Source organism: Oryctolagus cuniculus, chromosome 16, assembly GCF_051225735.1.
Source record: "Oryctolagus cuniculus isolate XC-2025 breed Fujian yellow rabbit chromosome 16, ASM5122573v1, whole genome shotgun sequence".
In the NCBI taxonomy this organism is placed as follows: domain Eukaryota; kingdom Metazoa; phylum Chordata; class Mammalia; order Lagomorpha; family Leporidae; genus Oryctolagus; species Oryctolagus cuniculus.
Window position 1 is genome coordinate 87,489,873 of NC_142882.1, and position 25,803 is coordinate 87,515,675.

The 25,803-nt window shown below is 42.0% G+C and overlaps 1 protein-coding gene across 2 annotated transcripts in view; it reads left to right on the forward strand.

Annotated features, from left to right (window-relative positions):
- Positions 1-25,803, forward strand: part of SEMA3A (semaphorin 3A) — a 488,303-nt gene that overhangs the window by 393,608 nt on the left and 68,892 nt on the right. For both annotated transcript variants that reach the window (XM_051853017.3, XM_051853018.3), the window contains exon 8: positions 9,154-9,273. In XM_051853017.3, the coding sequence (XP_051708977.3) occupies positions 9,154-9,273 (120 nt within the window). The remainder of the gene's footprint in view (positions 1-9,153; positions 9,274-25,803) is intronic.

The window sequence follows — 25,803 nt, forward strand, 5'->3', positions numbered from 1 at the left end:
AACATTTGCAACCCAGAGCAGAAAGCCTGGGTTCCGTACCTGGCCTCACCTCCTGCCTCAGCTTCCTGCAGACGCAGAGACGGCTCAAGGAACTGATCTGAATCCACATGGGAGACCTAAGCTGAGTTCCCAGAGTCCAGGTTCGGAGTAGCCCAGCCCTAACCATCGTGGGCATTTGGGAAGTGAGCAGGCAGACCGATGGGAACGCTGTCTGTCTGACTCTTTCTCTTTCTGCAATCTTGAATAGATACAAAAAATGAGTAAACAGTTGACCTGCTTAGTCACTGGAATCCCCACTTGAACTTTTTTTTTTTTTTTTTTAAGAGAACCTTTTCAGGCGTCGACATTTAGTACCACGGTTAGGGCCACTTGGGTTGCCCACAATGCATATTGGAGAGCCTGATTCAAGTCTCCACTCTGCTTCTGATCCAACGTCCTGGGTAGCTGCAGATAATGGCTCAAGTAGTTGGGTTCCTGCCACTCACCCTGCAACCTGGACTGAGTTCTGGGCTCCTAGCTTTGGCCTGGGCAAAAGCTGTTGCTGGTGTTTGGGGAGTGAAGTAGGGAGTGGCAGTTCTCTCTCATCTCCTCTCCTCCCACTACCCTGTCTCTATCTCTCCCTCTACCTCCCTTTCAAATAAATAGATAAAAAAAACTTTTTAAAAAGAAAATATTTTCAGTTTTCATTGAGTGAAAAGAGTGTTTAAATAAGGAATTTTGATAAGTTATTTAGAGAGAATGAGCTTCTGTCTATCCCAATAATAGTATAAGAGTATTTCAAAAAATTTTTGGAAAGTATAAAGATTGTTTATTTCTGTGCAAAAAAAAAATTGAAATCCATACAAAGATGTTTCATAATGTACGTTCTCTACTACCTTTTTTAAAGATCTCCATATGCATGAATTTCAGAAGTTTAATTCCATGTTCCATGGATTTTTGTAGAGCCCTCATAGTCCAAGATTTGTCCTTGGCTCAGCGTTTGGACAGCTCACCCACCAGCAGGGTGGCCCCCGGACATCCCGCTCTCTTGTTGGATGTGCCAGGCTAGGGAAGGCCTTCTGCATTCTCTTTTCTGACTTTGAGCCTTTGCTGCAAATCTAGCAGAACATTTGGTGGGCTCTTCTCCACCCTTCTCCCTGACCATTTCTTCTTTCCCCTTTTCCTTCTGCGCTGAGGCTGGCTAAGAACGCTCAGCCGCAGTTCAGGAAGATGGAAGCAGAGGGGTGGATGTAGTCAGAAGTAGCTGACAGCTTGAGTCTGCGTTCAGACCTCAGTCCCGTTAGCCACCTCCACACTGGGGTTGAATAAAAACAGCAGCACCGTCTGATCAGCCATGAAGCATGTTCTCGTGTCCCGTTGCTTCTCCCACTGCCTCTTCTACACAATAAAGTAATTAATTAATCATAAAAATAGCAGAGAAACTTTTCAAATATATTTCTAATTGGATTTTGAATGGGTAGTGTTTTTAAAAGATTTATTTATTTATTTATTTGAAAGTCAGAGTTACAAAGAGAGGGAGAGACAGAGACAGAGAGAGATCTTCCATCCGCTGGTCATTCTCCAAAACGTCTTCATCAGCCAGGGCTGGGCCAGGCCGAAACCAGGAGCTGGAGCTTCCTCCGGGTCTCCCACATGGGTGCAGGGGCCCAAGGACTTGCACCATCTTCCACTATTTTCCCAGCAGAAGTGGAAACCGCCAGGACTCAGCCAGAACCCGTATGGAATGCTGGTGCTGGGGGCAGCTGTTTAACCCACTGAGCTACAACGCTGGTCCCATGGGTAGATTTTTTTAAGAGTAAATTTAGATTATTATCTGACATGTCAAAAGTTGATTAAGTTTACCATCCTTTTCTTCTACATATAACTTTTTTTATTCCAGAAAATAAAATTCTAGTCACATTTATTAACTACTACATTATTCATGATGATGTATTTCTCACTTTATCCGTGTTTCACAGATCCCTGTTCTATTGAGAACGAAATCATAACGGCATGAGTCTCTTCTCTGCTGTTTTTTAGGTGTTAGTCCGTTGGTGCATTTATGAGCATTTTAACAAAACATTGAGACCTGAAGGAATGCAGCAAATTAATACACTGCCAATTTTCTACCTCATGGATTTGCCTAGTGATTACCTGAGGCTGACTCCCTCAAGAGTTTAGACTGAGTTAAAAATGAATTAAAAATGAAAATTTACAAAGAGTTTAGGATGAAATTTGAAAATGCTCTTAAACCAAGAGCAGCCTATACTCATCTAAATTGCACACTGACAAAAAGATAGATATTCCTCAAACAGCAATATGTAAAAGTGTACCTAAAGCAGCTTTAATTTGTGGTGTGTTTCTCAGTGGGGATTTGTCTGATTATTTATTTTAATATTCCACTGAGAAAGGATGATGACAAGTAGGTATTACCTAGTCCACATGGTATGCAACCACACAGAGTCCGCAAAGAATATGCAACTCCACAGTTTGAGTTTTATATTAGGATGTCTTTGAAAAATCTGTGTAGATTTATAAGAGGGAGACGAGCGTGAGAAGCTCTGTGAGTCGAGGAGAGGATGCGTGGCTAAAGAGGAACAAGAGGCATCGTAGAAAATCAGCCTTTCAGTGGAAGTCAAGACCTACTCTGTGCAATAAGGCAGCATGGTTTAGTAGCTTTCAGAGGTACATATGGTGCTTGTTGGCAAGGCCAAATAAATTAATTTCTGAACCCGTTGCATAGTGAAATCCAGAGAGAACCGGCCGTGCTTGAACTGGTGAGCTTGAACCCTCAGAGCACCATGGCGCGGTTGGCAGTGCCACAGCTGCATTCCTCTGCCCTCTGGTTGTTCGCCTCCTGCGTCTCGGTGCCAGGGCACTGCTCTCTCACAAGTACATTTCATCCCACTTGATGCCGCCGTCCTCTTGGCACATTCGTTCTCTTCTGCTGCTTTAGAAAGGATGCCACTGATTGAATGGAGCTTTTTACCGTAAATACTTCCTGCAGCGCTTCCCGAACTCTCTCACCTTCAAGGGTGGCAGCTGTTTCTGAAGTAGCCAGGTTCTACTTTGTATATCAGATAATGGCCCTTGGGAGAAATTTGTCTTCTCCAAAGGTTTTGGACGCATTCTGCTCGGCTCAGCACATAAGGTAGAAATGGTAAGGTGGTTTCTGGCTGCTTTCCTGCCCAATGCTGGGAGTTAAAATTCCAAGCTCAAACTATGTGTAAACTGGCTGCATGGATCTTTGCAGAAGACATATTTTATACCATCAACCCCACTGTGAAGCAGTTTCAACCAGTAGTAAACTTTAAAAGTAGATGAAAGCCTAAAATTTCCATTTATAAAAACTACCGAGGTTTAGTAGACCCTCTTTCTAAAATGTCATGATTGTTTAAGCTGATGACCACAGAAAATATGAACTCTCTTCTGAACAATGCAGAGCTGCTGAAGTAAGCCCCAAATCTTTATAACACACCCTAATTTCCAGATCACCCTAGTAAAGTTAATGTTTTGAATATCCTTCAAGAATGATCATTTTGACAATATGAAATTGCTCCAGTACTGATGTTTAAAATATTTCTGACTTTATTTGCCAGCAAATATCTGTGATTTTATTTCAGATCTCTTTATTAAAGATAGCAGTTGCTCCCCTGCTCAGAATAAATGCCAGGTGTGAACACAGCACAAGACTAAAACTCAGCAGTTCCCACACTAAGTACCTCTCCCGTTTTTGTGATATGAAAGGAATAGTCAACTTGAAAGCAATTTCATTTCCTCATTGAGATCTTTTCCAGGTCAAGCAGCCCAAATAGTTTAGAAATATTCCACCGCTAAAACATACATTGAAATCGATTTCAAAGTTCTGGGACTTTCAGCTAAGGCTTGCATCCTAAGCTGGAACTCTGCCCCACCTTGGCAAGGGTGTCCAGAGAGCCAGAGGATGCAGCAAAGTCATGACGTTGAGTAATGCTCCTACTTAGTATTAGAGCAAACAAGGCACTCCCTAAATGAATTGAACGTTACTGAGAATGTTATTTGAGCGTTCCTAAGCCTCAGTTACCTTGGGTATAAAGCGATGTCAATATAGGAACCAGTAGTTTGTTGGGAAAATTTATGGGGGCAGTGCAATAGCACACTATTTTGAATGTTTGTGTAGTTGTGGAACATATATGGAGTAGAAATAAGCAGAAATCTTGGGGGCAGTGGTTGCTTGTCAAAAGGCTGAGGGGCAGATTTGGCTCCTTATGCTAAATGTCATATTTTAATTTTTTTTTACCATATATGCATATTAACTACTAGGAAATGTCAGGTTAGTAACAAAGCCAGTACAGTACAAGTTGGTATACAGAAGGTGCTCAATAAACTTGGAGTTATAAGATCATTCCCACATCCTTCCAGTCCTTCCACTCCCAGGGAATGGATTTCATCCATGCTGTGTGTTTGTGTGTATGTTCGCAAGAAACACACATAAATTTCATTTTTCCTTCTGTTTCTAATTAGTCTGCTACTCTGTGAGTGGAATTTACCTAAGGTGTTAACAACATAATGGCCTGGTCTTTAGGTTTGTTTGATTTTGTTCACATTCATGTCACCCTTTCCACTTGCCCTAGTGATGTTTCAAGTTCAGCAGGAAGTGATTTTTGCCTTCTGTTTCTCCTCACCACACCCTTCTTAGGAATTGCAATCCAATACGTTGACTGATCTAAGCCACATTTTTACTGCATTTTGAGCTGTGAACAGAAAGCCTATAATACGTATGAACCTTTGTTTGTAATACGTGCTTCTCAGGTTACTCAGCCACAGTGGAAAAGCAGCTCACAGAGTTCTGTGCTCATTTCGGTGAATACTTTCCTGAGAGACAGTTAAGCAGGCTTAGAGCTAAGAAAGAATGGTGCTCGGATCACAACTTTCCTGTTGGACAGTCTCTTGATGGTTAGTTACATCTGTCAGCACCAATTTATCTTAGTCTACTATGTCATTGCCACGACATCAAGCTGCGCATGTGGTATTTTTGTAGAGAGACTCCAAGATCTTCTTAGAGTATCCTCAACTGCTTTCTGATACACAGAACAATTCCTTAAGAACAATATTCCATCATCAATTGAATGAAACTGGGCAAATGTTGTGTTTTCTTTCACCACTGGCTTAGTATATTTAGAGAGCCCCAAGATGTGTGTCTCACCCCTAATGCCATTTGAATCACTGCAGAGTAATATTTATCTGTACTTCCTATTTCCCAGGGTCAGAAAATTGCAAAATTAACACTGTGTCTCCATATAGGATTTGAGAACTTCATAAATGACCTTGCAACTAAAACAGAAATTTGGCAAGTAGATTTTCTTCATTAAATGTATCTGTTCTGCAAAAGCAAGCCAACTGAGGTGTAGCAAGTGTCTCAGAGTCAAGAACCTTTGGGCCGTTTCACATAGGCACAGGATGTGACCCAACTCTACTACAGGGCAGAAACAGTCAAGTATTTGTAATGGCATATACTTCGTGTTCTTATTGTATTTCAGCCTAATGAGAAATAAGCAAGAGCAGGAGACTCTACCACATATAATTTTGGACCAAAGCAACAAAGATGTCATCCCTTATCTGGAGCTCTGGCCCCCGATAAGAATCCCAATAGAAATCTCAGCGGGAAACCTGATCCAAGGCCTGATGCAAAGAAACATTACTGACATTGAGCATGGACAAAAGAGAATGTGCCCTTCAAGGTCACCAGATCAGCTGGTCCCCCCCAGCTGGTGGAAATCACTCTGACTCTCGCCACTCGAGTGGCTGGAGGCCACTGGTGCCTAAGCTGCAGCCTGGCTTTGGTTTATAAGTCAGCTGTTTAATTTCATTGTTTTTAGTGATCACTTGAGCCACTTGCTCTTCTGCTGGAAGTCTTCTGCCTTCTCTGCAGGGCTTTCGGTTGTGGGAAAAAGAGAGAAAATTACTCTTGCTTTCTTCATTTTACGATTTTTGCCCTCATTTGACAGTATATTATAATAAATGTTTATGAAACCATCCACCAAAAGAATAAGAAAAACAAATACCTGTCTATATCCAAGCAACAGTTTGTTGATATTTTCGTTATTTCTGATCCCTCCTGAATAGAATTTATGAGTAACAACAACCCAAATTCTGGATTTTACTCACCCTAAATACACTGTATGACAAAGGCAACGTTTAATGACATTCTCTGTTCAACTGAACCTTCTGTCGGACGTGGTGTTCTGACTACAATTGACATTAAATTGTTCAGTGTATACCTTTTTATTCTATTTTTCACTTTTCCTGATCAGATCACATAGCCTTTGGCTCAGGGCAATGAGGCTCAACTGGTAGTTTAATATTTCTAATTTTTCAAAGGGAGGCAGACACAAGATGCCCTCTCACAGGTGTTCCAAAATGAAAATGTTTGCAACTGGCATGATCATTGTTAACTAACACCCTTCTTCACAGAGACCAAGGAAGTTCATCCATTGGACAGCTAAAACTATATCACACCTGCTATCAATTCTTTGTGAAGAGATAAAATACTAACCTCAATAAAAATCTTATAGTGATTGACTAGAGGCTAATATTAAAGAGTCAGTATGTATGTAAGTATTCCAAAGTACTTTTAAAAATCAGGGAAACATACATGGAATTTTTGCATTTTTAGAAAAGGATTATTTCTTTATCTTGTGATCAGGTAAACTATTGCTGCATTACATTTTAATGAGAGCAAGTTAGATTTTCATTTGCTATTTCAATTAAATGAAGAGAATACAAGGTATTATTGAATCCTAAAGATACAATACTATGAAAATTCAGGATGGCATGTGAGTACTGTTCATTTAGCTATTGATTTGTGCTCCTTATATTCTCCAACCACCATTTTTGTTGGTCATGAGTCATAGCAATGTAAAATAAGTGACCACATTTGTAAACTTGATTTCCAAGATAAGGTATCCAACCTCACTGTGACTTTTGACATTGTCTTCCCCATGGCTCTGGAGGATCTGCAAAGTCAGGTCACACCAGAGAACCACATCTCTGCCAAAACACCTGCTATCAGCTGGACCCCTGTGAACATCTGTTTTACGGTGTGAAGTCTTCACTTGCAATTGAGAATTAAGATGTGAACAGTTCCTGTCTCCGCTCCTGACTCTAGCTTCCTACTAATGCAGACCCTGGGAGGCAGCAGTCATGGCTGAAACAATTGGGTTCTTGCCAACTATGTGGGAAACCTGGATTGAATTCCCTCCTCTGAATTCCTAACTCCCAGGGTCTGCCCTGGCCCATCCCTGGATGCTACAGGCATTTGGGGAGTGAACCAGGGAGTGAGATGTGTGTCTGTCTCTCTCTGTCTTTCTCTCTCTCTCTTCTGTCCCTCCATTCCTGCATCCCGCCTTCCCCTTTACTCCCCGCTCCTCTTCATCTCTCAAATTTTTTTTGAATTTTAAAGAATTATATTGAGATTTTCTCACAAAAGTATTTTTACCTGAAGTTTCATTTTTCCTCTTATCTAATATGAAAGTACCTGGGGAACGATAGGTCATTCAAATGTTTACACCATAAGAGGAGGGAGGGAGGTAGGAGGGAGGGAGGGAGGGAGAGAGAGAGAGACAGAGAGAGAAATGAATGAATCTGCTTGTTCATTACCCAAACGTCCGCAACAACCAGGGCTGGGCTAGGCTGAAGCCCAAGAGCTCGGATCTCAGCCCAGGCCTCCCACATGGGTGACAGGAACCCAAGTACTCAAGTCATTACCTGCCGCCCCCCAGGGTCCACATCAGTAGGAGACGGAAGCCGAAGTGCAGTGAGGACTCAAACTTCGGTGCTCCAACATGAGATGCAGGCATCCCACCTGCCATGCCCGATCCCTGCCCCAGTGAGAGACTGTACAAATGTTGAAGTTATAATTTATCTTTGCCCTCTTGATTTTCTGAATATTTTCCAAATCAAAGGATACCCAAACACTAACATCCACAAATGATCAATAAGATATTAGTAAGGTTTACTGTACAATCATTAATTCTTCCAGGAAAGTTGCATCAGTTCTGTTGTTTGGCAGACAGTCCACTGTAAGTAGGCAGGCACACATGTATTTTCTGCAAGAAATATCAGGACGCCCTTTCTGTTTCACCAAAAAAATACGGTTTTCACAGACTTGAGCGGTGGGATGTTTGAGTGTCAAAGACTTGGGATTAAACAGGCCTTCACCTTGACCTGCCTACACATTAGCTGAGCAACCCTGAGGTCCTTGAACTGTAAAACAGGCTAACATGATTTACATCATGGGTTGTTGACAGAGCAGAATGAGATCACCTGTCAGTGTCGGGCCAGCGTCTGCCTGACAAGCTACAGCGGACTGAGCGACAGGAGCCTCTTCCTCCTCCTCCTTCCCTTTCTTGCCTATGCTTGCCCTTTGGGCTATGATTCCTCCATTATTCAACTCCGACCTGGAGTAAATTCAGCCTGAGTAATAATGAGTCGAAAAACGAAATCTTGAACTGTGGTATTTATGACCTGAATTTGTCCAACTTTCCTCCTCTTCAAACACATTTTTGTTCTATCTGAGGCCATGTGGTAGACTGTTTGATAGCTTATATCCAATTAGAACACTTCTCCACTAAATGTATTAAAAAATGCAAGAAAACAATTAGGGAAGAAAAATCAGTCCCTTCTAAATTAAAACAAAATGTCATTAATTCAGATCCCATTTAAAAAAGAAGTATATAACCATTTAATTGCCATGAAAATAAAAGCTGTAGGCAAGATTTTACAGTGATATATTACCCTACTAAATAAAGATATTAGAGCCAGAATGGGTTTCCAAACAGAAAATCAAACAATGTGGTAAATGTAGTTTTCATTGTGTGCGTTTGTCAGGACTCAGAGTGGCAAACAATAAAAGTTTATGTTTTAGCAATGTTCACGGAATCTGATTTTACTCAGATTTTCTCCATTAGCCCTAAATGAGCGGTCAGATTCTTCAACAGTGATCGTTTGATGAAATATCGCCTTCCATACAGACACGGGATGAAATACTAGCAGCTCTGTGCAGCGCCACAGAAAGCGTTCCTGGATTCTCTTTCCTCACGGTCATGCCACGAAACTTGGATTTTGTTTGTTTTGTTTTTCCTGTCTGGATTGAATGAATGAATGTGGCTGTGGTTTGGTTTTGTCACCACACAGATGGAGAATTGTACTCTGGAACTGCGGCGGATTTTATGGGGAGAGACTTTGCTATCTTCCGAACACTTGGTCAGCACCACCCCATCAGGACGGAGCAGCACGATTCCAGGTGGCTCAACGGTAGGTGGTGCGTGCGGGACCCAGGCACGCGGCGTGCACGATGGTGCTAAGGGTTGGAGACCCTTCCTTTCAGCGTATCCACAGTATGACTCATGTCTACATGTGATGTTGCACTAGCGATGGTGACCTCATGGCTGTGGGTGTGAGAAAGTTGTGCACAGAGAAAGAAGAGAGATTAAAAACTCAGGAAAATATTTGTTGCGCGCCAAAACCGAAGTGTCTCAGTAGTCTGCTGTGGAAAGAAGGAGATGTGGGCCGGAGCTGAGGAAGGGAGGCATGGGAACAGATAAGAGGGCTTACCACGCCTGTCGGGTGATTCCACAGGGTCCCACCGTTTCCCTTCACGTCACTCACTACTGCCTTGAGAGCATCAGATAAGCTGGGAACATCAAACACATTGCAGTGCTAATGATACCGCACTGATAACTGTTTTCAAAATTTCAAAGAGCCTTTACATCATTGGGGTCTTCAAAAAGTTCCCGTCTTTCATCTTCCTAAAAAGCCCTTTCCCGTTTTATGGCCGAGAACATGAAGGCCAACAGTTTATCTAATCCAGAAGTGGAGGATCTGTAACCAGAGCCCAAACACTGGCTGACCTGCTTGATCAAGTATAAGCTTTTAAAAGTTATTTTTTCTTTTATAATTCAAAATTGTATAAAATATATAGGCCTAAAATATCTTCATTCAGATTTTAACCAAATGATCCTGTATTTCCTTCTTTCTAGACTTGGATTTTTTTTTTTCAATTTTACTTATTTTATGTATGTTGTCAAAGACTTTAGTCTCAATAATATTATTACGGTTATTTTTATTTTTACTCAATCGCCTACATTTCTGCTTGCCTTCAGTCTTATAAATGAAGCTACTCAACCCCTAGAGTCCCATGTGTGAGCATTTTCTTGGTTTCACTCGCTTTCTTGTGAGAATAAAGCTCGCAGTTTGCAGTAAACCTATGTCCTCCAGTGGACGCTTGCTTGTCCTTCTCTGTGAATTTCTGCCACACTCGCTTTCCTCTTCTTGTTTCTGGGGGCTCTAGACTTCATCTAATGGCTTCTCTCCTTCACTGATTCATTAGAGAAACGTCACAAGCCTGCCTCTCGACCTCCCTGAAACTTCAGAACCCCAGTGACGTACGGCAATCCCTGTTCTGATCTATCCTGAACTGCGCGGTGTGCCTTCAAAACCTAACACAACCTGGGGCCTCAGTGAGCATCTCCCCTTCCCGTGACACCTGCAGATGTCCTGTGCTGTTTGTTACTGTCGCTCCCCGTCTTCGTGGAGGAACGACACAGGACCCTGCGCTGTTCTTTCGTCTGCTCGGCCCTTCCCGGGTTTGCTGCTGGTTCTTCCCGGGTTGGCTACCGTCCCTTCCACCTCCGTGGAAGGGCGGTTCCCCCTGGCCACTTTCCCCACTTCCGCAGGGGAGCGGCACACCGCCGGCCGGCTCTCTCGGGGGCTGCACAGGCGTTCCTTCAGATAGATGTTCCTGGTGCATGTTGTCTCTCTCCTCCTTTATAGTCCTCTTCCGCCAATCCCAACTCTGCTACCCACACGCTGAGTACGCTGCTCTCCTCCAATCAGGAGCAGGTCCTACAGTTTATTGGTTGAACTGGAGGCAGCTGTGTAGAAGCTGTTTCTCCCTTCTCAGCGCCATATTGTGGGAGAGCAGATGCATAGAATAAGTCTTAATTCCAGTAACTTAGTCTAGTCCGAGTTGCTCCCAGTTGCTCCCCACAGTTACGATGGTAACAAGGCCCTGCCTCTTGCCTCCCTCACTTGCCTTCTTCATTTGACCCTTCTGCCTTTGCTCGCCATGATGCTGGTGCTCGTTCATAAACGTACCCAGTGGACATTCCATTTGCTGTCTTTATCTCTTCTTCACCACTGACTTATTCCTCTGAGCTGCGATCTTACCATCCCGGGAAAAGATGCTCTCTTCTGGGGCCTGACGGGCCAGAGTCCCCCGTCACATGGAGAGTCGTAGCCTGGTGAGGAGGTGTTTCCTCCATGTCTCCCCCTGCAGCCCCTTTCCACCTGACTTCCATGCGACAGTCTATTCCCAAGGAAATACCCATCCAGAGGTCAATGCTGACCATCTCTGGTTGTTATGAGCCTCCACGCACGCAGCCCTTCCTGCATGTCCGTCGCTGGTAACTAGCCCATTCCCTTGAAAGTGGCCATGTCTCTGGGCTCCTCTTACTTCTCCCTCTCCCAGCTCCCTCTCAAGTTAGCATCGCTCCCCCCTTGGGTGTTTTAGGTGCAGATGGTGCTGAAGGCCACTTGTAATTGAGGACAAACACCGTGGTGATCCAAGGGGATTGAGCATAGAGTCAAATCCCCCCATCCAGGGGGCAGGGGGCGCATAACAGTTCCCAGGTGACCAGCAGAGAAATTGGGAGCCTCACGCAGGAAGAGAACTGAGGAGACTCGTGGTGTCCCACGGACGATCTCTGAATAGCCACTGTCAATTGTTAGAGCAGAGCTGTGTGTGTGGAGGCGAAGTTAGTGAGAAGACCCTGCTTCCCACACTGCTCTGGGGTCTGCTCTCAAACGGAACTGTGTGTGTGGGAGGAGCAAGGTTGGCTTTCTATTCAGCATGGAGACTTTGATCTGCTGAGCACTGGAAGGGGCGCGGACGCTTTCGCTGCCCATGAGAAACAGAATCTCATTAGGAGATGGAGCCGCATAAAGGAGCGCGAGTATCTGTTCCATTCTATGGCCCGGGAGGGAGAAATCACCCAGCCAAAGCTGCTTTTCTGCTGCACGCTCCCATGTCCACAGCCGCGTCGGAAGACTTTGCACTGTGGGAAAACACAGGCGTTTTGTGCACAGCCCTGTGCTTCGTCTCTGGAAACGTGTGGCTCACTGAGAGCTCGGTTATCAGTCTCTCAGCACTCAGTGTGAGAACTGATTTTTCCACATTAGCACCCAGGTTCCACCTGACAGGCTGCAGAAGCCAGGAGTGCTGCAGGACTGGGCTACGAGGCTGCAGCCACGTTTGGGACACAACCAGGGGCCGTGCAGTAGAAACTCCTGCAGGGAAAGACCATTCCAGACGAAAATTAGAAGCATCGTGTTTACACACTCATGCATAAAATAAACGGGTTTGGGGCATCCATGTAGACCACACAGCCATCTGCACTGCCGGGGGTTATACAGTGCCCGGAAGATAGCTTCAGTTTCTTGCCAGCGTCTTCAGAGCTTGTTAATTTGGTAAACGTCTCTCTTGACTTTTCTCAAATCAAGTCAGCTCCTTGGGAAGAACCGGCTTGCCTATCTGAATGACTTAATTTTCATTCCTGCTGAAGGTAAACAAAGAAGCAAAATAGTCTAGAATTAGATCTTGAATTATCTTGATTTTTAATGGAAGTTCACTACTTTCTTTTTTTTTTTTTTTTTTTGTCTTTTTAGGATTAGTTTATTTCACTAAGTATAATCGTTTCCAGTTGTGTGAACACTAATTTTTTTTTTTTAACTTTTATTTAATGAATATACGTTTCCAAAGTACGAATAATGGATTACTATGGCTTCCCCCCCATACCGTCCCTCCCACCCACAACCCTCTCCCCTTCCATTCACATCAAGATTCATTTTCGATTATCTTAATATACAGAAGATCAGCTTAGTATACATTAAGTAAGGATTTCAACAGTTTGCTCCCACACAGAAACATAAAGTGAAAAATAATAGATGATTTTTTTTAATGATGATGAAATCAGATCAGACCTATTGTCATGTTTAATCCCAGTGAGAGTCAAGTTGGGAGTTGATAGTTTCTATTCTTTTCTTTTTTTTTTTTTTTTTTTTTTTTTTTTTACAGAGGATCAGTTTAGTATGCATTAAGTAAAGATTTCAACAGTTTGCACCCCCATAGAAACACAAAGTGAAATATATTATTTGAGTACTCGTTATAGCATTAAATCTCAATGCACAGCACATTAATGACAGAGATCCTACATGAGGAGTAAGTGCACAGTGACTCCTGTTGTTGACTTTACCAATTGACACTCCTGTCTATGGCATCAGTAATCTCCCTATGCTCCAGTCATGAGTTTCCAAGGCTATGGAAGCCCCTTGAGTTCTCCGACTCTTATCTTGTTTAGACAAGGTCATAGTCAAAGTGGAGGTTCTCTCCTCCCTTCAGAGAAAGGTACCTCCTTCTTTGAAGACCTGTTCTTTTCACTGAGATCTCACTCACAGAGATCTTTTGCCAGAGTGTCTTGGCTTTCCATGCCTGAAATACTCTCATGGGCTTTTCAGCCAGATCTGAATGCCTTTAGGGCTGATTCTGAGGCCAGAGTGCTATTTAGGGCATCTGCCATTCTATGAGTCTGCTGAGTATCTCACTTCCCATGTTGGATCACTCTCCCCTTTATTTATTCTATCGGTTAGTGTTAGCAGGTACTAGACTTGCTTATGTGCTCCCTTTGACTCTTAGTCCTTTCATTATGATCAATTGCGAACTGAAATTGATCACTTGGACTAGTGAGATGGCATTGGTACATGCCACCTTGATGGGATTAAATTGGAGTCCCCTGGTATGTTTCTAACTCTACCATTTGGGGCAAGTCAGCTTGAGCATGTCCCAAATTATATATCTCTTCCCTCTCTTATTCCTACTCTTATGTTTAACAGGGATCACATTTCAGTTAAATTTCAACACTTAAGAATAACTGTGTATTAATTACAGAATTAAATCAGTCATATTAAGTAGAACAGACAAAAAAACTACTAAGAGGGATAATGTATTAAGTTGTTCATTAACAGTCAGGGCTATGCTGATCAAGTCACCGTTTCCCATAGTGTCCCTTTCACTTCAACAAGTTTCCTTTTTGGTGTTCAGTCAGTTGTCACCGATCAGGGAGAACATATGGTATTTGTCCCTTTGGGACTGGCTTATTTCACTCAGCATGATGTGTTCCAGATTCCTCCATTTTGTTGCAAATGACTGGATTTCGTTGTTTCTTACTGCGGTATAGTATTCTAAAGAGTACATATCCCATAATTTCTTTATCCAGTCTACCGTTGATGGGCATTTAGGTTGGTTCCAGGTCTTAGCTATTGTGAATTGAGCTGCAATAAACATTAGGCTGCAGACCGCTTTTTTGTTTGCCAATTTAAATTCCTTTGGGTAAATTCCAAGGAGTGGGATGGCTGGGTCGAACGGTAGGGTTATCTTCAGGTTTCTGAGGAATCTCCAGACTGATTTCCATAGTGGCTTGACCAGTTTGCATTCCCACCAACAGTGGGTTAATGTCCCTTTTTCCCCACATCCTCGCCAGCATCTGTTGTTGGTAGATTTCTGCATGTGAGCCATTCTAACCGGGGTGAGGTGGAACCTCATTGTGGTTTTGATTTGCATTTCTCTGATTGCTAATGACCTTGAACATTTTTTCATGTGCCTGTTGGCCATTTGGATTTCCTCTTTTGAAAAATGTCTATTGAGGTCCTTGGCCCATCTCTTAATTGGGTTGTTGGTTTTGTTTTTGTGGAGTTTCTTGATCTCTTTGTAGATTCTGGTTATTAACCCTTTATCTGTTGCATAGTTTGCAAATATTTTTTCCCATTCTGTCGGTTGTCTCTTCACTCTCCTGACTGTTTCTTTTGCAGTACAGAAACTTCTCAATTTGATGCAATCCCAATAGTTAATTTTGGCTTTGACTGCCTGTGCCTCCCGGGTCTTTTCCAGAAACTCTTTGCCTGTGCCAATATCTTGAAGGGTTTCTCCAATGTTCTCTAGTAACTTGAGGGTGTCAGGTCGTAGATTTAGGTCTTTAATCCATGTTGAGTGGATTTTTGTGTAAGGTGTAAGGTAGGGGTCTTGCTTCATGATTCTGCACGTGGAAATCCAATTTTCCCAGCACCATTTATTGAATAGACTGTCCTTGCTCAAGGAATTAGTTTTAGATCCTTGATCAAATATAAGTTGGCTGTAGATGTTTGGGTTGATTTCTGGTATTTCAATTCTGTTCCATTGGTCTATCCTTCTGTTTCTGTACCAGGACCATGCTGTTTTGATTACAACTGCCCTGTAGTATGTCCTGAAATCTGGTATTGTGATGCCTCTGGCTTTGTTTTTGTTGTACAAGATTGCTTTAGCTATTCGAGGTCTCTTGTGCCTCCATATAAATTTCAGCACCAATTTTTCCAGATCTGAGAAGAAGGTCTTCGGTATCTTGATTGGTATTGCATTGAATCTATAAATTGCTTTTGGGAGAATGGACATTTTGATGATATTGATTCTTCCAATCCATGAGCATGGAAGATTTTTCCATTTCTTGGTATCCTCTTCTATTTCTTTCTTTAAGGTTTTGTAATTTTCATCGTAGAGATCTTTAACGTCCTTGGTTAAGTTTATTCCAAGGTATTTGATTGTTTTTGTAGCTATTGTGAATGGGATTGATCTTAGAATTTCTTCCTCAGCCATGGCATTGTCTGTGTATACAAAGGCTGTTGATTTTTGTGCATTGATTTTATACCCTGCTACTTTGCCAAACTCTTCTATGAGTTCCAATAGTCTCTTGGTAGAGTTCTTTGGGTCCCCTAAATAAAGAATCATGTCATCTGCAAAGAGGGATAGTTTGAGTTCTTCCTTCCCAATTTGTATCCCTTTAATTTCTTTTTCTTGCCTAATAGCTCTGGCTAGAACCTCCAGAACTATATTGAATAGCAGTGGTGAGAGTGGACATCCCTGTCTGGTCCCAGATCTCAGTGGAAATGCTTCCAACTTTTCCCCATTCAATAGGATGTTGGCTGTGGGTTTTTCATAGATTGCTTTGATTGTATTGAGGAATGTTCCTTCCAAACCCAGTTTGCTTAGAGTTTTCATCATGAACGGGTGTTGTATTTTATCAAATGCTTTCTCGGCATCTATTGAGAGAATCATATGGTTTTTCTTCTGCAGTCTGTTAATGTGGTGTATCACATTGATTGTCTTGCGCACATTAAACCATCCCTGCATACCAGGGATAAATCCCACTTGGTCTGGGTGGATGATCTTTCTGATGTGTTGTTGCATTCTATTGGCGAGAATTTTATTGAGGATTTTTGCATCTATGTTCATCAGGGATATTGGTCTGTAATTCTCTTTCAGTGCTGCATCTTTCTCTGGCTTAGGAATTAAGGTGATGCTGGCTTCATAGAAAGAATTTGGGAGGACTCCCTCTTCTTCAATTGTTCTGAATAGTTTGAGAAGAATTGGAGTTAGTTCTTCTTTAAATGTCTGGTAGAATTCAGCAGTGAATCCATCTGGTCCTGGGCTTTTCTTTGTTGGGAGGGCCTTTATTACTGTTTCAATTTCTGTCTCAGTTATGGGTCTGTTTAGGTTTTCGATGTCTTCCTGGTTCAATTTAGGTAGGTTGCATGTGTCCAGGAATCTATCCATTTCTGATAGGTTTCCCTGTTTGCTGGCATACAAGTCCTTGTAGTAATTTCTGATGATTCTTTTTATTTCTGTGGTGTCTGTTGTTACATTTCCTTTTTCATCTCTGATTTTATTGATTTGGGTCTTTTCTCTTCTTTTTTTAGTTAGTTGGGCCAATGGGGTGTCAATTTTGTTTATTTTTTCAAAAAACCAGCTCCTCGTTTGGCTGATTTTTTGTAATGTTTTTCTTGATTCAATCCTGTTGATTTCTTCTCTGATTTTAATTATTTCTCTTCTCCTACTAGATTTGGGTCTGGTTTGCTGTAGGTTTTCTAGATCCTTGAGGTGAATAGAAAGCTCATCTATTTGGTGCCTTTCCAATTTCTTGATGTAGGCACCTATTGATATAAACTTTCCTCTTAACACTGCTTTTGCTGCGTCCCATAAGTTTTGGTATGTTGTGCTGTTATCCTCATTTACTTCCAGAAAGTTTTTGATTTCTCTTTTGATTTCTTCTATGACCCATTGTTCATTCAGGAGCATGTTGTTCAATCTCCATGTGTTTGCGTATGCTCTAGGGATTCCTGAGTTGTTCATTTCCAACTTCATTCCTTTATGGTCTGAGAAGCTGCATGGTATGATTCTAATTCTTTTGAATTTGCTGAGACTTGCTTTATGGCCTAGTATGTGGTCAATCCTAGAGAAGGTTCCATGTACTGCTGAGAAGAATGTATAATCTTTAGCTGTAGGATTGAAAGTTCTGTATATATCTGTTAGATCCATTTGGGCTATAGTGTCGTTTAAATCTACTGTATCCTTGTTGATCTTCTGTCCTATTGATCTGTCTATTTCTGAGAGTGGAGTATTGAAGTCCCCCAGTACTATTGTATTGGGGTCTAAGTCTCCCTTTAAGTCCGTTAACAAATCTTTTAGATAAACCGGTGCCCTGTAGTTAGGTGCATATACATTGATAATTGTTATATCTTCCTGTTGAATTGATCCCTTAATCATTATGTAGTGTCCCTCTTTGTCTCTCTTAATGGTTTTTGTGGTAAAGTTTATGGTGTCTGATATTAAGATGGCTACGCCTGCTCTTTTTTCATTTCTGTTGGCATGGTATATCTTTTTCCAGCCTTTCACTTTCAGTCTGTATGGATCTTTGTTGGAAAGATGTGTTTCTTGTAAGCAGCAAATAGATGGGTTTTGTTTTTTAACCCAATCAGCCAAACGGTGTCTTTTAACTGGACAATTCAGGCCATTCACGTTCAATGTGACTAATGATAAGTGGTAACTTTGCCCTGCCATTTGCCAAAGATAAGTTCTAATATATGCTTTGAATTCCCTGTGATCTTTAGCTGTGAGCTTTCCTTCCTTGGTTTCCTTCCTTTACCTTCTTTCATATTGATGACCGTGTTTCTTTGTTTCTGTGTGTAACACATCTTTAAGCATCTTTTGCAGGGCTGGACGAGTGGCCACAAATTCTTTCAATTTCTGTTTGTTATGAAAAGTCTTTATTTCACCTTCATTCACAAATGAGAGCTTGGCAGGATATAATATTCTGGGCTGGCAGTTGTTCTCTCTTAGTACCTGGGCTATATCTTGCCATTCCCTCCTAGCTTGTAGAGTTTCTGATGAGAAGTCAGCTGTGAGTCTGATTGGAGATCCTCTGAGAGTAATCTGACGTTTCTCTCTTGCACATTTTAGGATCTTTTCTTTATGTTTCACTGTGGAGAGTTTAATTACAACGTGCCGTGGTGAGGGTCTCTTTTGGTCGGGAAGTTCACTACTTTCTTAATGTATTTCTAGAAATTTAGATTTTATGAAAATGCCAGTCAAGATTTAGATTCAGTTTTAACAGGAAACATTGGGACCGAATAACACTTTTAGATGAAGAAACTTGAGATGGGATGTATTGATTATTGTTACATACCGATATGTTACAGCTTTTTAAAAAGTCCTCTTGCCTTAAGCCCTAATTTTAACCTGCCAGAAGTTAGAACAACTTTTGATCTCAGAAAATGTGCTACTATGGATTTGATGTTTATACCAAATATCACTGTTTCTTATGCTACATATAATTTCTTAATATGCCATAGTTTAAATTTCAATTCCAATTTTAGGTTGCTAATCGTACAGATATTAGGTAAAATAGTCTGTGTGTATTCATAATGAAGCAAATGTGTGCCACTGTGCTTGATAACTTCTTGGCATTTAGTTTGTGAAGGTACTACCTCACTCCTGTTCTGCTGGTGATTTACTAGAACAGGCAAACGACCCCCGTTTGCTTCTCTGTTTGGTGGAGACTGTTTCCCAAAACTGTGTATGTCTTGGACTGACATTGGGATGCTCTGTCATTTGGAGAAAAGTCTATGCACAGTCTTTATGATGACACCAAATTTCACCTTGACTTTGGCCTTTACATCTCATGGAAGGGTAATACTAATACTGCCTACCTCTATGGTTGTTGTGAAAGAATAAATTTCCACATGATATTGTAAGAGCTCACTCCACCTGTAGTGAGCACCTAATGAATGCTAGTTATCCCCGTGTCTCTCCACTTCCGCTGGGTGGGACGTGCCCCGGAACCTCTGTCAGTCCCATTCTGCAAGTGATTAGATTGAGTCAGGGTCAGCCAGAGTCAGGTTGAACACTGGAAACCGCATGGATCCTTGGGAGAGCCGTGGCCTGGTGAACACAAGCAGAGCTGATTACAGAGCCCAGGGTATGAGGCCCTCCCACTCACGTCAGGAAGACCTGTTTTCTTTGAGTGGAATTTCTTAAAAGGACCGTGCCTGTGGATGCACCAACCCACTTGTTTTTCTGTAATTGCAATGGTATGCAGGTCATCATTCCACTTCCTCTCACTGCAACCACCGTGCCACTCTGGGCTGGCCAGCCTGGGGTCACCCTAGCTTCCTCTGTGGTCACAGATGAGAATATCCCATGTTCTCCGAAGGTTCAAGTTTCTCTACAAGACGTGTGTTTAGAAAAACAGAATGAAGCAATGTGACCACAAATAAGCTATTAGTGCACAAATTAATATTACATGGTTTCAGATACCCAATCTCAAATCACTCAGACAACCTTTTAATAAACTCTTCTAATTCTACCATCTATGGAGGCATAAACTGTGTCAGTATCCAATTGCATTTTTCTGGAATAAGTAAATGAGTCATCTTGTTGTGTATCATGTCGGACTTAATGATGCCATGTGGATAAGTAATATTTTGCTGACCTGTGGAGAAAATCTTTTTGTAAGCCTTAGTTTGTGGTTCTGTGAGCCAATGAGTGTTACAGAGCTGGATGATCAGGTTAAACAATAGCAACAGCAACAATTTTCTGAATTTTCAGAGCCTATGAAAGAAGTAATGATGATGCAGTATTTTTAACTTTTGAATTCTGTCCTCCATGAATTACCACTGAATTCATTAATTAGCAATCCTGTGGTATCAATATCTAGAGTTACACAAATAGTAATACTCCTTATTTTTCCTGAAACCTCAATATATCATACCTCAAAGTAAATTGTTATAGCTGTACTTTTAATTAAGTTCTTATATTTGGCATTACCAACCACACTTGGCATTTCTCAGAGGCAGAGAGAGAGATAAGGAGAGGGAGAGATAGGGAGAGAGAGAGATAAGGAGAGGGAGAGAGACGGAGAGACAGGCAGAGAGAGAGATAGGGAGAGGGAGAGATAGGGAGAGGGAGAGAGGAAGAGAATCCCCATTCACTTATTGACTTCCCAAATGCCTGCATGGCTAGGGGTGGGCCAGGGCTGAAGACAGCCAAGAATCCAATCCCAATCTCCCACCTGGGGTCTGCATTCACAGAAAGCTGGAACTGGAAGCAGAGCTGGGGCTTGGAGCCAGGTGCTCTGCGACGAGTTTCCGGCATCTGAACTGCTAGGACAAACACCCACCCCCCTGTCTATGCTCACATAAAGCCTCGTGAGTAGCCATTGACTCTGTAACCCCAGAAAAATGTCCATGCTAATAAGGAATGCATACCACGTAGGAAGGTACTCTTTTTAATAGAAATGCTATCCATAATTTTTCTACTCTCTAAATTGATAGTGAGTTCACTAAATAGGACTCTTTTTCCTTAAAGAGCTATGTTACCAAAATATACCTTTACTACACTGCTATAGAAAGGCTTTTTTTTTTTGTCCAAGGAATGTTATCCTTGTTTGAAGGGACATTGCACTAACGAGCAAAAGTGAAAAATGCTTTGGGATAAAAAGCACTTAGCCATGGCAATATTCTTGGAAGCTAATTTTGTTTATTTCAATCCATTACAAAATTCAACTGAAGGAAATTCTAAGGATGTATTATTTTAGTATTTTTTAAGAATTAACCAAAAAGTACAATTCTCACATATGGCATATTGGTCACAATATTTGAATCATGTATTCAGGAATAAGTTAAATAATGAAAGTAAAAAACAAACAAACTCAGAGTATCATTATATTGTCAATTCCACTGTTGAAATTAACACTGATCAAAACTTACAGAGTGAGACAATGTCTTGGAAAAGTCTTTACATTAAAGGCAGCTCTCTTTCCCCTTGTTTTCTTCTCTCTCTCTCTCTCTCTCTCTCTCTCTCTCATCTCGCCATCAGTCCTGTGAATTCAGAGCCTGTCTATACCGATTTCCTCTTCCAGAGTCCCTGTATTCAGAGCTCTGGGGCCCCAACAGGGATTTAGTGCTGACTGGGTAATCCGGGTCCCTGTGTGCAGTGACATCAAGCAAGAGATTTGCCCAGAGAAGTGGATGCCCCAACAATGGCTGTAACCATGGAGTGACCCGCTTCCCTGACATGGCTCTCAAAAGCCTTCCCTCTGTGAAAACAGAAGCCTGTTTGCAAATTAATTAGTTTCTGGCGGCAGCTTGGTTGTTGACCCAGAGTTTGTAGAGTGGAAAAACAATCAGATTAGTGTGCTCAGGGTAAAAGACCAGTGTGCACTTGCGTGTGGCTTGCTCGACTATTGAAGCTATGAATGGAGTGAAACAAATTCTATTCTGAGAAGCCCAGGCAGAGGTTAAGTATGATGAGCCTGGAGATCCCCAACAGCAGGGGTCGGGGAATTAAAGGATTTTAGCCCGATAAAACCCAAAGAGGGAAACAATGCCGTTGCATTGTAATGGCATGGATAGTTTTGACCAAGGGGAGAAGAGGGGAAGCCACTTGTTAACGTTCTAATCACTCCAAGTAGAAGGAAGGTTTACCATATTATTAAATGTTCAGTACCGGCTTGCCAGCAAGCTTTCAGGGTGGAAGATTGCCAAGGCTCTTAGAGTGGAAGTTATTAATTACATCTCCAAAGGTGATATGGTAAGAGATAAATAAAAACACTCACAAACTAGCCTAGCTTTTCATGTTGGCAAGATATTTCTTCATATATGCGTGTCACCCTTTTATAAAGTGTCATCTTCAGATGCCCTACAAAATTCATCTGGACTCAGAGAGAAACATACACTCATGGGAATGTATGTCCTGCTGTTTCTTTTTTACAAATTTCAAGTTGGGTCACTAAGCTTAGAACTGACGTCTGCAAGGTTAGGACAAAGAATCTTGGATGCCACTTTTGGTGATCAGAATTTGTTTTAATCAAGAAGTTATCAGTTGTGCTTATTTTATAAAATTATCAACACGCTGAGGCACAGGCACTTTTCCTCTTTAGATACAGCAGGTAGGTGTCTCCCTAAATATAGCGCTGACAAACCGCCACCAGGATACTTTCCCATTCAAAAATCACTTGTCTCTCTATAGTTAAAAATCCAGATGTGCTTCCAACCAGAGCCTTTATCTTCTAATCCTGAGTGACCTCCCCAGTGATAAAACTCCCCGATCAAATAGAACAATCAGAGGTCCTCAAGTTTGCCTGTTTTATTTAGCATCGCTGTTCTCCCGATGGAGTTTAACTGTTCCCACCTTGGAACTCCAAAAGCACACAGATGCGTATTTGTGTTTGCCACATGGCCTTAACTGCCCGTACCTGAGGATGAGTGAGATGAGAAGCTGTTTATGAAGACCCTGGAGCTACGCTGCCTCAGGCTGGACCCCAGGGTGCCCACCTGTTCCTCGTGTGACTGTGCAACTGATTTGCTTTATTGTGTGCCCACAACACATCCATGAAGCATAAAACAAGGGTTAATATTAGAATCTCGTGTGGTGTTTCTGAGGATGCCTGAGACAGTCTGTGAGGGGGAATAAGAACAGTGTCTGCTAATATGGAAAATGCTCACGGTGACAATGGGGCTTCTATCACTCGTGTGGCTGCATCTAATCACGGTCCCTAACGCGCAATGCATCTGCAGTAAATTAATACTATGAATGAGTCTGACGTTGTGCTTACTTTTCTTAACCTGTTTTTAAGCTATTTTGTTTGGTTTGGTTTCGATGACAAGTTTTGTCATTATGTGGAGTACTCAGTGCGTCAAAAATGTATTTAAAAATAGCTTTAGAATTAAAATAGTAAAGAAAAAATCATGTTTTCAAAATTAGCAGAGGAAATAATGAAATGAACAATATCCCAGTCTAAAGTCCAAGAATATGTGATTTTGTGAGTGTTCATTAACACTCATAGATAACCAGTAATGCTTGCCACTGAAATGGAGGGGCCATTAGGTTACTTCTGAACAGCTGGCTTTTCCAGTGTGATGATCCAGGAGACAGTGGCTGCGTTCATGACTCTGGGGAAGCACCTGCCCTGCTGTATCACAGTTTCATTATTTAGGTTTTCTCCTGAGGGACACCCTTAGCTGCAAAGAGGATGGTAACTGGACTTCCTGCAGCCCCTCAGCCTGACATAGGCAGCAGATGAGCAACTCCAGGCAGCTGATGTGAGCACTCTGGGCTCAATTGCTCCTCTGTACAAATGGAATGAATGATGGTTTGCCCCGAGTTTGGTTGTTATAAGGGTCTCACACAAGCTAATTTGTATAATGCATTTGGCAAAGTGACTACTATCAAAAAAAAAAAAAAACAGCTGGTTTCATGATAGTATGTGAAAATCTCAGATTGAAATCATAGAAGTACCTAAATATGTCAAGTCACTAAGAGTGTGGGAAGATGCCCGGTCTCGTTTCACTGAGCTTCCCCGAGGAGTGGTAGGAAAAGCTTAAGAAGTGCAGATGAAGCCAGGCTGGCCAGTGCCTTCCCCTCGGACTGCGTACACACAGGCGTTCTTGCTGAGGAGTCAATGTTGCTTTTGATGATGTAAGTTGATGACGATTCCTTCATTGCGTAAAGTGTACAGGAGCTCTCTAAGAGCATGGACAGAGGTGTTGCTGAGTTACTTGCACAGGGCAAACGGGCAGTAAAATCAGCTTTTCATATCAATGAATACAAGTTATAAAACGATAGGCACGACAGTGTTCTTTAGATTGTGTTCCTGGTCACATTAGAAAGGAAGACTGGTTGTATTTCTATGCCCTTAAAAAGAACAGTTTCAGGTAAAAATGTCTGGGTCACTCTGTGCTTTAAGGAGCCAAGGGTTGACATTGTGGCACAGTGGGTTGAGCCAATGCCTGCCCCAACGCCCCTGCTGCACACTTCCAATCCAGCGCCCAGCTAATGTGCCTGGGGAGCAGCAGAGGACAGCCCCACACAGGAGACGTGGATGGAGTCCCAGACTCCTGACTTCGCCTGGCCTTGCCTAATTATGGGGAACCAACTGGGGAGTGAACCAGTGGATGAAAGATCTCTGTCTCTCTCTGCATCTCTCCCTCCCTCTAATTCTGCCTTTCAAATCAAGTAATAAATTTTTAAGAAAGAAAGGAACTGGACAAGAGAAAAGTCATAGTGCCTTCTCTGTGCTCCTGCAGTTGATGGCCACCCTTGACCACGTGCCAGCTTCCTTTGGTATTTTATACCATGCATACATTTTGCATTTTAAACTCTATGCTTTTATACACTTGATAGTATGATGATCAAAACATTAGTTAAATAAATATATACTTTTGAAAATGAATTATAATTAATCATGACTAGTGAGTTTACAAATTAAATGTGCTTTTCCAGTAGAAGCACAGCTTTTATGATTTTGTTTGAAGATTTGCTCAATTATAACTATTCTGGATTCATGTGGGCTGATAGCATAGGGGCTTATCAACATGTCTCTTCAACATGGGTAAAAAGTTGTCTAAATTCATATAAATACAAACAACCTCTTTGGCTCATTTAATCACTAATTTTAAAAGCTGCTAGGACTTTAGTACCAAAGTCCGCTATACTTTCCTAAAATCCTGATGAGGCTGTGTGCAGGAGATTGGTGACAGCAGGTCTGGCTCTCCCTTGGAGGCCCACACAGCCTTTGCAGTTCACCACAGCATGGGACTGATATTGCGTAGCTCTGCTCATGACCTTCGGTGTCCCTGCTCCTGAAGGTCAGTAATGGCAAGGTTGGAGTCAAGCTGATGACGGCCCCGCAATTGCTCAGTACCTCGAGAATCCACATTTGTTTAGCAAATGTGCTCTCTAAACACACTGAGGAATGAATGAGTAAGTTACACCCACATCTGGAGGAGGAACGAACTGCCTTTTGGGTCAAAACAGAAAGAAATGAATTCTGAAGACAGAAAGTGAGGCACATGGGTAGTCACACAACCTTCCTCATCTTCAGATGTACTAAGGGGAACTCGAGCTATGGTCGCAGTTCAGGTTACAGAATACCCATAAGGCCATGCTGAATCAGCACCTTTGCATTTACTTTCATGTGCTTGCAGTAAGCACATTAAATATTTTGAAGAGAAATGACTAAAGTAGTGGGATAGTGCTGTCTGCCCTAAAAGGCTAATGTGCTATCTCGTGGTGCTCTTCCTCTTTCTTGGTTTTTTTTTTTTTAAGAAGAAAATCTCATTCTTCATAGATGATATAAGGAAATACAGCCAACTTTGATCAATGTCCAAATAACACAATGTTATTGTAGCTGCCTTTGAGAGACCTTGAAATAATTATGTGAGATGGTTGTGTGTTAATGAATCATAAAGCACAAAAGAATTTTATCTTTTTTAGATGAATCTGCTTTATTTCGTTCCTTGCTCATTCCTAATTCCCTAGTGACGGTAACTCGTAGACAGCAGCAAGAGAGATTATGTCGAGCCAGGAACATGGCAGCAAGAAATAGGAAAAGGCAGTGTGGGGGTGAGCAGCACACCTTCAGC